This window comes from Haliotis rubra, unplaced genomic scaffold, assembly GCF_003918875.1.
Source record: "Haliotis rubra isolate DU_JTF1 unplaced genomic scaffold, ASM391887v1 Scf334, whole genome shotgun sequence".
Taxonomy (NCBI): Eukaryota; Metazoa; Mollusca; class Gastropoda; order Lepetellida; family Haliotidae; genus Haliotis; species Haliotis rubra.
Window position 1 is genome coordinate 752,788 of NW_025767007.1, and position 13,671 is coordinate 766,458.

Genomic DNA, 13,671 nt, shown 5'->3' on the forward strand with positions numbered 1-13,671 from the left:
AGAAACAATCACCACTTTAGTTATAGATTATAGATAAGCATTATTGCTAGTTTTAGTATCAATACTGGTGGTATTGTGTCCTTATGAAATCATTTTAGATTGTTTGCTTTGGTAATTCGGAAAGTTAACTTGTAACCATGGGTGTTTGCGATCAGGCAGGTAAGGGACGCAACTCTTGTAGGCAGTTACGCACGTTTCACAAAGACGGGAAATATCGTATCGTGGATTCGTTAAAATCTGCTGGTGGTGAAGATTAGATAAATGTTATAGTAGGGTAATTCATTTTTAACCTGTATACTTCACATCATCCAAACGTGTGTGTGTGTGTGTGTGCGTGTGTGCGTGCGTGCAGTGCATGTGTATAACCAAATCATGTCGAAAGAGCCACCACAGTAGGTATTCATTGGTTATGTCATACCAACGTATCTTGTGTAAACATTTATTTACAGAGGCAACCATTTCAATATCAAAGGTATTTGTATTAGACCAGGTGGATATGTCTGTCACCATGCGCATGCATCGTCTTCAAAATAACTTCACGTCAAAGGCATACATTACAAGTCAAAGAAGTCACACAATATACACATGTCGAATTCAAACTATATACAGTGCAGACAGGACATATATGTTCATCTTAGAATTTTGATTAATATAGAAGATTCGGTTAGCATAATATAGCATATCTAGTATAGGCCTACTCGTTTTCCTACAACATTTAGTTGGTTCGTTTGTTGTTTAGCGCCGCAGTCAGCAATATTCCAGCTGTATGGCGGCGGTCTGTAAATGATAGGGTCTCGGCCAGAGTGATCAACAGCATGAGCATCGATCTATGCAATTGGGATACGATGACACGTGTCAACCATGTCAGCGAGCCCGACCACCCGATCCCGTTTGTCGCCTTTTACGACAAGCATGGGTTGCTGAAGATCAATTCTAATCCGGATCTCACAACAGCTAACATATGACAAACACCTCGGCAAAATAATAATAATAATAATAAATAATGACCAGACTCCTCACATAAATGGATTTTTAAAGCGCACAACGTATCATTACCCTGATCAAGGAAGCGCACCTTGAGTAGCCTCCCTTTGCATCATCCGGTCCTGCATAAACGTGTACGTATACATGTATATATGGCAGACAACAGCGTTCCCTGAATATAAACCGGCAATGTAATTTGACGAAATATACAAGTCGTTTTATAGAGAACAAACCAGCAACTGCAAATAAAGAAAAACACCCAACATGACCATGAGAAGAAAGAAATGTACAACACCCCAAACTGGATATGCATAGATCATGAACTTCCTGCCCCTCGATCAGTGAGGTCACAAGAAATTGAATATTTGTCCCTGCCACTAATATTCCGTCATGCTTACTGAACTAGGTTACAAAACACATGGGGCACGAACATTCCTTATTCTGGAAAAGGAACAACACTAGCATCTAACAAAGTCGTTGAAGTAAAACTTGTGGGTAACCGAATTTCTGGGAAAAGGATTCCGGCGAATTATTACCAGATAAATAAAACCAGATTTTTTACTCCGATAGCAAACAATAGGCTCGCATCTCGGTAAACCCACACTGTAACCCTGGATCCATTCATGTGGTTCTTGCGAATTACCCGCCCTTGATTTTTATTAACATTTTACAGACTAATTAAAAGAAAGGGAAAGGGACCGCAAGTTTTAAGTGGACATTAAGACATCCTTTCCATGTTTGATGGTTTTCTTGTGCGTGTCAGTCAGTGTTAATCCAACCAAACATTTAAGCCCGTAACACACAATCAGACCCACCGCTAGCAGCCTTGTCAATCAAATTTGCAAATTAAAATCAAAATTATGTAATTATGTAACTGCGATAACCAGGATAATGATATTCTACGGTAAGCTTAGGTTTACTGAAATGCTAGCCGTGGAGATACAGGACAATTTCGATTGTTACCAATTAAAGCCTTAACTGAACATATTGTACTACCTTTGAAGTGGCTAGCACTATAAAACCAGCTTAAGTCTGGGCTAGTACAAGCAGCCGCACATACACATACACACGCATGCACGTCGTCATATGAGCGAAATATTCTCAAGCACGAAGTTAAACCAATTTCACCTCACCTCACATTTGAAGTGCAGATACAAAGAAAGTCCTACACTTATATAAAATGAACACTAGATGTTTTGATTTTGGCATTCGGAAATCCCCGATTATATTCGTTTTGGAGATATATAAGTCACATATCAATCTGAATGTTTAGATCACTTTCAGCAAGAATGTAGAAGCCTTGCGCCGATTGGATGATTACAGTGATCACCTAGTGCGACCTTCTGTGGAAGTGACCTCTGATCTCAGACGGATAGATCTGCGAGACTGTAATGTATAGTTAGGACACTTTGGTTTTGTTATTTCGTACAACGCATGCTTATGCGTACAAATGCCCTATTAGCAGGAATATATATTAGTATTGTAGAGGAGAGAATGTGTGCTAACCTGCTCGGTACCGCATAGCGTCAGTATGCAGTCTACCACACACAACTACAGGTATCCATTACACAAGAACCGAAGGCCCGTTTCAGAAACCGATATCTTACGCCGTACAAAAATAGTCACTCCGGGGCCCGCAGTGCAACTTATGATAGTCAGGGTTATGAGGGACTTTTGGCAACAGTTCCTGGACTTTAAACGGAAGAGAGTTTTCTCTATATGGAATCGCATCAGTTCTGTCAACAATTACATTCGCCTTTAGCTTCTATGAAGGCTGTATATCCAAATTGATACTTGCCTGACAGGTATCATCTGGGTACTGTGCCAATGCCCATACACGACTCGCACATCTGGGTAGAACCTCTACCCAACACACCTTGGTACTGTGGTAGAATTCTACCCAACACACCTTGGTACTTTGGTAGAACCTCTACTCGACACACCTTGGTACTGTGGTAGAACCTCTTCCCAGCACACCTGGGTACTGTGGTAGAACCTCACCCCAACACACCTTGGTACTGTGGTAGAACCTCACCCCAACACACCTGGGTACTGTGGTAGAACCTCTACCCGACACACACCTTGGTACTGTGGTAGAACCTCTACCCAACATAACTTGGTACTGTGGTAGAACCTCTACCCAACACACCTTGGTACTGAGGTAGAACCTCACCCCAACACAACTTGGTACTGTGGTAGAACCTCTACCCGACACAACTTGGTACTGTGATAGAACCTCTACCCGACACAACTTGGTACTGTGGTAGAACCTCACCCCGACACACACCTGGGTGCTGTGATAGAACCTCTACCCGGCACAACTTGGTACTGTGGTAGAACCTCTACCCAACACACCTTGATACTGTCGTAGAACCTCACCAAAACACACACCTGGGTATTGTGGTAGAACCTCTACCCGACACAACTTGGTACTGTGGTAGAACCTCACCCCAACACACCTTGATACTGTGGTAGAACCTCTACCCAACACACCTTGGTACTGTGGTAGAACCTCTACCCAACACACCTTGATACTGTGGTAGAACCTCTACCCAACACACCTTGGTACTGTGGTAGAACCTCTACCCATCACACCTAGATACTGTGGTAGAACCTCACCCCAACACACCTTGGTACTGTGGTAGAACCTCTACCCAACACACCTGGGTACTGTGGTAGAACCTCTACCCAACACCTCTTGGTACTGTGGTAGAACCTCTACCCAACACACCTTGGTACTGTGGTAGAACCTCTACCCGGCAAAACTTGGTACTGTGGTAGAACCTCTATCCAACACACCTTGGTACTGTGGTAGAACCTCACCCCGACACACACCTGGGTTCTGTGATAGAACCTGTACCCGACACAACTTGGTACTGTGGTAGAACCTCTACCCAACACACCTTGATACTGTGGTAGAACCTCACCCCGACACACCTTGATACTGTGGTAGAACCTCTACCCAACACACCTTGATACTGTGGTAGAACCTTTACCCAACACCTTGATACTGTGGTAGAACCTCTACCCAACACACCTTGATACTGTGGTAGAGCCTCTACCCATCACACCTTTATACTGTGGTAGAACCTCTACCCAACACACCTTGATACTGTGGTAGGACCTCACCCCAACACACCTGGGTACTGTGGTAGAACCTCTACCCAACACACCTTGGTACTGTGGTAGAACCTCTACCCAACACACCTTGGTACTGTGGTAGAACCTCTACCCAACACACCTAGATACTGTGGTAGGACCTCACCCCAACACACCTGGGTATAGTGGTAGAACCTCTACCCAACACCCCTTGGTACTGTGGTAGAACCTCACCCCAACACAACTTGGTACTGTGGTAGAACCTCTACCCGACACACCTTGGTACTGTGGTGGAACCTCTACCCGACACACACCTGGGTACTGTGGTAGAACCTCTACCCAACACACCTTGATACTGTGGTAGAACCTCTACCCAACACAACTTGGTACTGTGGTAGAACCTCTACCCAACACACCTTGGTACTGTGGTAGAACCTCTACCCGACTCACACTTGAGAAATATGGTAATCGTTCCACCCTACAGTCCTGTGATCAGTGAGAGAGGATGCTATTGATGCTACTCGAGCATATTTCACATTATCACCTATGGCCTGATATATTTTTAACATAATGGGACGCACGGTGCTGTTAGCTCTGAAGTGATCGTAACTGCCATACCTTAACATAGACTTACGACAGTCGTGGCGCTAATGCTGCTTTATACAACGGCACCCTGTTATATTCGTTTACCAACGAGTTCAGTAGACGAAGGGTCAGACTGATTCGGAGAGTCGATACTGCGGCAGGAAATTGCGGCAACCAACCACAACGTTGGTAACCAACCCAACCCATTGACCACCCGAGCTACTAGAGAGACACAGTTACCATCAATATATGACTCACTCTTTGCTTCATAATCCCTCGTTTATCGTCGACTTTAAACGGAGCTGTGAGGTCTCGCTGAAGACAGTCTCTTGAGAATCATGTCCTGGCGAAACAGCATAAAGGAATCGAATAAAATGAGTCAAGAATGTCAGGAGGGTAAAAAATGGTAACCATGCTTCTAAACCATTCAGAAGAGTTTAATTAGCAAGACGCTGCCAATGATATTCATTCCCGCAGTGACCCCTCCTATAAAACGCTGTCTGCAGACACACCCAGCCAAGGTCTATAGTGTCGTCCATGTCGACTGGGTGGATGTAGCGTCTAGTCATTGGTCCACATCACACTGTGGTAGGCGGGGAATTTGTCCCTCAGGATCTGCATAGACTTCTCGTGGTTGGCCTGGCCGTAGCCCTGAAAGTGTGAAGGGGAAGATCGCATTAGGAGTGAGTGAGTTTAGTTTTACGCTGCTTTTAGCAATGTCCCTGCAATATCACGGCGGGAGACACCAGATATGCACTTCACACATTGTACCCATGTGGGGAATCGAACCCGGGTCTTCGGCGTGACGAGCGAACGCTTTAACCACTTGGTTACCCCACCACCTCGTATTAAAAGGGTAGGCACACATGCCATTCTTTTTTTCCTGAATAACATTTCCAGTTTGGTACGATAGCTTTCTTAACACAATGATTTCTCCACTCTTTCACTCCTGACACTACGGAATGGAGCTGACTAGTCTTGCTTTAGTATGATCTAATCTTTTCAATTTTCATGACGTTTTATACATAATTCCACAAACATGTAGCAGGTTAAGACACATATCTGTGTTGAGATCTGTGACCAACTCTATAGCTCACGTTAGGTGTACTTTCGGGTAGGAAAATCAGCGTCGAGGCTTCCAAATCCTGCTTGTAATAAGAACGAGCGAAGTATCAAACAAGCTGATTCCTGGTAAAACGTGTTTTGTACACAGTGTCGTTTCTGAGCGCCATGGCATCCATACCCAGAATGGGAATCCCATTTAAGGAATTTCTCTGTGTGCGTGATTTTTTTCATTCGGTTCAAATCGAACGTTCCGAATCGATGTAGTAAAGAATTGAGCTACTTATGCTACACCCCTGTCTCCTCACCTTGCGACTCGACCGCCTCCGTGGTGTAGTGGTTAGAGCGTCCGCCCGGAGAGCGGAAGGTAGCGGGTTCGATCCCCAACCGCGTCATACCAAAACACGTTAAAATATGGTACTTGTTGGTCCCTGCCTGGCGCTCGGCATTAATGGGTACAACAAGGACTGGTCGGCTCGGAGTCAGTATAATGTGTTTGAGTGGGGTATTCATGCTTCAGTGCGGCATGGTATCTCAGTGGGCTAGCACTATAAAACCAGCTTAAGTCTGGGCTAGTACAAGCAGCCGCACATACACATACACACGCATGCACGTCGTCATATGAGCGAAATATTCTCAAGCACGACGTTAAACCCAATTTCACCTCACCTCACCTCACCTCACCTCACCTTGCGACTCAGGAATCGATGAGCAATCTCAACTCTCACAGAACCGAGGAGGGATATTTTATAACGCTTCGTCGTCTGCTTTGGTAGGTTTTGATTTGTTTATTGGACGTAAAACTCAACAATATTCTAGCTATATGAGGGCGTGGGAATAATCAGGCCTGGGTCACACAAGCCAGTGATGGGTGACATTGATCCACGTAGTTGGGACACTATCAAACCTCGTCAGTGTGCCCAACCACCGGCTAAACCATTCCCTAAATCTGGGAACCAATAACCTTACGGGTTTGAACATGACTATACGTGCTTATCGGATATATGGAGTTATCTCCCTTGAAATGGCACTCTTTTTGCCAAGGCAAAACGACAGACTGTACTCGACTGACTGACTGACTGAGTTTAGTTTTACACCGCTTTTAGCAATATTCCAGCAATATCACGGCGGGGGACACCAGAAATGGGCTTCACACATTGTGCCCATGTGGGGAATCGAACCCGGGTCTTCGGCGTGACGAGCCAACGCTTTAACCACTAGGCTACCCCACCGCCCCAGACTGTACTCGAAGCTTGGCCAAGCAGACCATATACTCTCGTGTTCATATACTACTCAAAAGACTCTTACAAACATATTTACTCTCATTTCATAGTTTAGATGTTAGTCTGTCATACTGGTGACCCCAAATATACGTATAGATTGTTTCACGGGATTCTAGAAGTTGGTGTGTCAATAATGAAGCATGCGTTATTATGGCTAACAACATCAATCTTCCGTTATCAATCGTTTGTTTGGCGGATGTTACAGGTAGGGCAAGATCCTATTCGATAACCCTGGTGTCATTACCGATTATCGGTAACCCATTCATATATTTCTCACTTCAGAGTTAACCTAGTGGAAATACATTACATAAGTGAGTGAGTGAGTTGTGTTTTACGCCGCTTTTAGCAATATTCCAGCAATATCACGGCGGGGACACCAGAAATGGGCTTCACACATTGTACCCATGTTTCTATCTGGTTGATCCCGACAAGTTCTATGATGTTGACGTTTCATCCACAATTATTTTCGCCGTTTCAGTAAGTCCTATATATTATCGTTGAGATGCTAGCTGTCAAATATTACACCGTTCAGACATATTGATCAATATCTATCAAAGATAAATACAACAACTATTTCAAGGGCACATATTGTTATTAGTTTATTGTATTATAGACGTATTCTAGAAAGTGAAAGTTTAAAGGTCACATGCAACCAAAAAATCAAACATAATTAAAACACAATTATCACTTATTCGTGACATATAATATACATTGCTGGTTATGAAAAAACATAAACAAAATTATAAGCGTACAATCGCAAATCAAAAGTGCAATATTGTGTACTTCGGTTTACTTCCCAAGAAACGAAGCAGCCGGGATACCGAACGCAGTCAGAGCGGGTGGGTGTGCACTCAAGTGTAACGGCTGGTTCATTTGCGTATGCCCTCACGGCTTATTGTGTGTGTATATGTAGAGATGTTGGGTTTTGTAAATACATGCTCATTTTTTGCATTCAACATTTTGCAATCAACAGACATCATAACATGTCAAGTGTTCAACTATCACACCTGCCTGTCTGTGTAATTACATAATGTGAAAGAGACCGAACTCGGGCCGTAAATCAAAGCATTTTGTTTATGGTGTATAGCCTGATTGGTGTTAAGTTCAAATTGCATGTGGTCAGTGATAGCAGCTGTGTATTAAATATTGTCATTAGCAGACAGGCAGGCAGACACACAGGTGTCAATAAAACAAGACATTGAGTTTTGTCTGTGACAACGACATATCTATATCACAGTTAGAAATTATGTCAACGCTAAATAATGACATTGCTTTTAAGTATCGAACTGAGAAAGTGACTCGGTAAGAAGAACGTGTGGTGAAATTATATAAACAGTTAATTTACTGTCATAACATATAAAAAAGCTCGCGCCTGTGAGATATCAACAAAACATTAGAAAAATAGCTCACACCAAAGCCTTCACCGAGTATTCACCGGACAACCCGCTTCCAAGCTGCGCGAACCTATTTCACTGCGCACGTGCTATGAGCGCAGCCCAGCTGTTGAAACCCGTTTTCCCCAGAAAAGTCTGGGGAAAATTAGTGAAACGTTTGAACTCCGATTTCGCGCGTTTTTTTTCATCGCGTTATTTTTCAACTTTATAAGTTGAATTTGCATTTTTGACGATTTGTTTCGGTAAGTTCATAGCGAAAGGTATCAGAATCTGCAAAGTTGTGTTTTACGTTGCATGTGACCTTAAGGGACTGTTTCGTATATGTCGTTATTACATACAGTATAGGTATACATTGGTCGGATTAAAATTGACTTTTCAATATCAGCATTCTGTTAAAATGCAGTTATTTTTTTAACGACAGTTGCACTTTTACCTGAGATTTTCCAAATATCCTGATAGTTTTGGCGTCTGGGTCGTGCTCGATCTTACCGCCTCCTACACACTCGCACATGATGCCCTCCGACTCCAGCTTGGCATCCAGCACATCGTAGATGTCAGCTGTAAATAGAGTGAGTGAGTAGTGAGTGAGTGAGTGAGTGAGTGTGGTTTTATGCCGCTTTTAGCAATACATGTATTTCAGCAATATCACGACGGGGATATTGTACCCATGTTGGGAATCGAACCCGGTTCTTCGACGTGACGAGCGAACGCTTTTACCCTACCGCCCCTATCGGTACTGAGAGGACCCCCCTCCCCTTCACCTCAGTCAGCTATTTCAAATGGAATCCGTGACAGTATTTTAATATCGAAAATATTGTCATAATCTGTCCCTTCAATACCTCTTTCGCCTCCCAAATTCATATCACCACAACAGTAAAATACCTTCTACCTTGAATAATCTTAGAACATATTCGAATGTCCAGGTGTCATACATAATTAATTCTGCTTCACGACAGTACAAATAGGGTATATGACACGTTGGGTGTATGATGAGGGTATATGACACGTGGGGTGTATGATGTGGGTATATGACACGTGGGGTGTATGATGAGGGTATATGACACGTGGGGTGTATGATGCGGGTATATGACACGCGGGGTGTATGATGAGGGTATATGACACGTTGGGTGTATGATGTGGGTATATGACACGTGGGGTGTATGATGAGGGTATATGACACGTTGGGTGTATGATGTGGGTATATGACACGTTGGATGTATGATGAGGGTATATGACACCTGGGGTGTATGATGTGGGTATATGACAAGTGGGGTGTTTGATGAGGGTATATGACACGTTGGATGTATGATGAGGGTATATGACACGTGGGGCGTATGATGTGGGTATATGACACGTGGGGCGTATGATGTGGGTATATGACACGTGGGGTGTATGATGTGGGTATATGACACGTGGGGTGTATGATGAGGGTATATGACACGTGGGGTGTATGATGTGGGTATATGACACGTGGGGTGTATGATGTGGGTATATGACACGTGGGGTGTATGATGTGGGTATATGACACGTGGGGTGTTTGATGAGGGTATATGACACGTGGGGTGTATGATGTGGGTATATGACACGTGGGTTGTATGATGTGGGTAAATGACACGTGGGGTGTATGATGTGGGTATATGACACGTGGGGTGTATAGATGAGGGTTAATGACACGTGGGTTGTATGATGTGAGTATATGACACGTAGGGTGTATGATGCGGGTATATGACACGTGGGGTGTATGATGAGGGTATATGACACGTGGGGTGTATGATGATGAGGTGAGGTGAGGTGAAATTGGGTTTAACGTCGTGCTTGAGAATATTTCGCTCATATGACGACGTGCATGCGTGTGTATGTGTATTTGCGGCTGCTTGTACTAGCCCAGACTGAAGCTGGTTTTATAGTGCTAGCTCACTGAGATACCTTGCCGCAGTGAAGCATGAATACCCCACTCAGACACATTATACTGACACCCAGCCGACCAGTCCTTGTTGTTCCCACTAATGCCGAGCGCCAGGCGTGTATGATGAGGATATATGACATGTGGGGTGTATGATGAGGGTATATGACACGTGGGGTGTATGATGAGGGTATATGACACGTTGGGTGTATGATGAGGGTATATGACACGTGGGGTGTATGATATATGACACGTGGGGTGTATGATGAGGGTATATGACACGTGGGGTGTATGATGAGGGTATATGACACGTGGGGTGTATGATGAGGGTATATGACACGTGGGGTGTATGATGAGGGTATATGACACGTGGGGTGTATGATGAGGGGATTTCTGACACGTGGGGTGTATGATGAGGGTATATGACACGTGGGGTGTTTGATGAGTGGATTTCTGACACGTGGGGTGTATGATGAGGGTATATGACACGTGGGGTGTATGATGAGGGTATATGACACGTGGGGTGTATGATGAGGGACTTCTGACACGTGGGGTGTATGATGAGGGTATATGACACGTGGGGTGTTTGATGAGTGGATTTCTGACACGTAGGGTGTATGATGAGGGTATATGACACGTGGGGTGTATGATGAGGGACTTCTGACACGTAGGGTGTATGATGAGGGTATATGACACGTGGGGTGTTTGACGAGGGTATTTATGACACGTGGGGTGTTTGATGAGGGGATTTATCTCAAGTGGGGTGTATAATGTGGGGATTTATCTCAAGTGGACTGTATGACAAGTGAGATCTATGAAAAGGTGTATGACAAACGGGGTTCATCCATTGTAGTAATATACAAACGATTCCTTATAGAGGAAATCTCAAGTGACCATACAGGTGTGAATAAAGCTCATGTGATGTATGCCAACACCACAGTATCTGATTTACTGACCCCCTTCTCTGCTTTTCTGAGTTGCAAAAAGCTACACCCACTATCTTTTTTATAGTGTCGATTAATTTTACAGAGAAATGAGTGAGTGTACGTTTACACCGCTTTTACCAACATTCCAGCAATATCACGGTGTAGGACACCAAAGAGGGGCTCACACATTCCATGTGGGAATCGAACTCGGGTCTTCCGCGTGGCGAGCAAACGCTTTAACTACTAGACTACGCCCTAGACCCTTTTACAGAGAAACTATTAACCCGGAAACATGGCCTCAGCAGTCCTTCGATCTCAGCAGTCCTTCGATCTGGACATTTAATAATCCGGACGATTTCACAGCAACCATCCGGATTATTATGGTTTCACTGTATCCCTGTACAAAAACACATCCTGCACAGTGAGTAGGCTTGGCATAAAAAACACATCTCACTACAAGTGCATAATACTACAACCATCACGATTCTGTGACCTTTCATGTTTTGTTGGCTACAAGCCATAAGCAAAAGCACAGGAATCATAGGAGAAGGTACATAGTACGTTTCCCATGCTGCTTGGTGGAACATCGCGTACAAACATCAACCTTCACTTCACAGACTACCATCTTTCGCGCACCTGCCAAGATTCCTACCACAGGGTTGTGTTACACAATATACATTGTACTGCGTACGTTATGGTCTGTTCATGTATGTCTTACCGTGGAACTCAGCACTTGGTACCCCCCTCACAATATACTTAAAGTCGCTTGTGTTTGCTCCTTCGTATATCTTACACAGAATGTACTTGAACACCCCAGTGTCCCCGATCTCCACATCGGGAACGCCGGCGAGTTTGGGATTCACCGGGAGGGTCTTCCCTGGCATTGTCAACACTTGTTTGCGTCAGTCAGTTTAAATGTTGAAATTGATCACTCAACCATACATGAAATGACTTATGTTAATTACTCCATCAATTTAGGCTTTTCCTCTGATGAAATGTTCAGGCATATGAAAAAATCACTAGTTCGTGTTATTCGCACTATTCAAATTGCATGAACTTGTACTTCATGATAAAAATTGTCACCCAGATTCAACTGGCATATGTTGTTTCACACTGGTTTCAAAGCACAGGGCAAACACTACCAGATGATTTGCTGAACTGGTGTCCGTGGCTTCGAAAAATTATCGTGATCCCACTTCCTTTCATGTGTCATGTCATGATTTAAATGTTTTCTTGATGATCCAGTCGCTCTAAATCATCGTCCACAACAACATATCAAAATATCCCATAATACGACTGTAATGTCGGCCCGAGAAAAATTCTTCACGCACTTTGTTTTCTCTATTTGGGATAGCCCTTTTGATAACGAGGCTGAGGGGAATCCTTGCCAAGGGAGAAATCATTGTGTGGAATGCGTTTCACATCGTTGTTATCATAACACTATCTCGTTGTAAACCTTTTGTGTTTCTACATTTCCCAGTCTTTTTCAAGCACTGGATATTTATAAGTATTACAATACTATGAACGATGTAATTAATGTATATATATATTTGTATATAAACTACCGCGATAAAGTCTACTTTTGCAAGATATGTTTAATGCTGTGTGAAAATGCTTTGTCATAACCTATGATTAAAATGATTTTCTATATTATTGTAGTCCACAGTTAGTGTTCGACATTAATTTTTCTTAACTAATTATAAAAGTGAAGGTCCAATGTTTATATTTAAATTATTTAGCAATTACATGATATTGTTTTAAAGTCATATAAATCTTTATCATTTGTATAATGATATTTGCATGATAATACTGTGATAATGATGCCTTTAAGTAGGCCAAAGCCAAGGAAGTATGTTTAAATTGAATATTTCAGGACTATTCAAGTATTGCAGGGTGATAAATATTTGGAGTAACGAGGATCTGGTATAGGCTTGTTACAGTTGTTGTGACAAGTTGCACATTCTTGCATGACTCACTACAGCGCTAGCATTCATAATCGGTCAGGCCGATGCACATTCATGACAGCTCGTGCCATTCCGCCATCACGGTGCGTTAAGAAGCGACTCGTCACAGAGGTCACAAGTTGGCACCTACGCAACAACATTGGTTTGATTGTTGTTTAACGCCGCACTCAGCAATATTCCAGCTATATGGCGGCGGTCTGTAAATAATCCAGTCTGGACCAGACAATCCAGTGATCAACAACATGAGCATCGATCTACGCAATTGGGATACGATGACATATGATCAACCAAGTCAGCGAGCCTGACTACTCGACCCAGGAACATGTCAGAGAAGCGGCTGTTAAAGGTCGGGCAAGGAACGGGGAGACGGTCCATGGAACGGGTGCAAGAAGGGGACGTAAGTAAGAGGAGACCAACGGCATTGGGTACCCAGGCTGATTGACGTGCTTGATGCATATTGCCGTCATAAAG

At 43.5% G+C, this 13,671-nt stretch overlaps 1 protein-coding gene and 1 long non-coding RNA gene across 2 annotated transcripts; both read right to left on the bottom strand.

Moving 5' to 3' along the window:
* Positions 1 to 1,741: 1,741 nt before the first annotated feature.
* LOC124284338 lies at positions 1,742 to 3,214 on the bottom strand. The gene is made up of 2 exons (XR_006900534.1): positions 3,119 to 3,214; positions 1,742 to 2,845 (listed from the first exon to the last, which is right to left on the bottom strand). It is a non-coding gene; the product is annotated as an uncharacterized LOC124284338 (long non-coding RNA).
* A 1,875-nt stretch (positions 3,215 to 5,089) lies between these two features.
* Positions 5,090 to 12,598, bottom strand: LOC124284336 (14 kDa phosphohistidine phosphatase-like). The gene is made up of 3 exons (XM_046720420.1): positions 11,955 to 12,598; positions 8,841 to 8,965; positions 5,090 to 5,319 (listed from the first exon to the last, which is right to left on the bottom strand). The coding sequence occupies exons 1-3, from the start codon at positions 12,118 to 12,120 to the stop codon at positions 5,230 to 5,232; spliced, it is 381 nt and encodes a 126-aa protein (XP_046576376.1). The 5' UTR covers positions 12,121 to 12,598; the 3' UTR covers positions 5,090 to 5,229.
* Positions 12,599 to 13,671: the final 1,073 nt, after the last annotated feature.

What these genes read in the sequence shown, in the direction of transcription:
- LOC124284336 (XM_046720420.1), bottom strand. Translation starts at nt 12,120, where the DNA reads ATGCCAGGGAAGACCCTCCCGGTGAATCCCAAACTCGCCGGCGTTCCC. An exon ending in ACCAAGTGCTGAGTTCCACG is followed by an intron (nt 8,966 to 11,954) that starts GTAAGACATACA and finishes CTCTATTTACAG; the next exon opens with CTGACATCTACGATGTGCTG. An exon ending in GGATATTTGGAAAATCTCAG is followed by an intron (nt 5,320 to 8,840) that starts GTAAAAGTGCAA and finishes TCACACTTTCAG; the next exon opens with GGCTACGGCCAGGCCAACCA.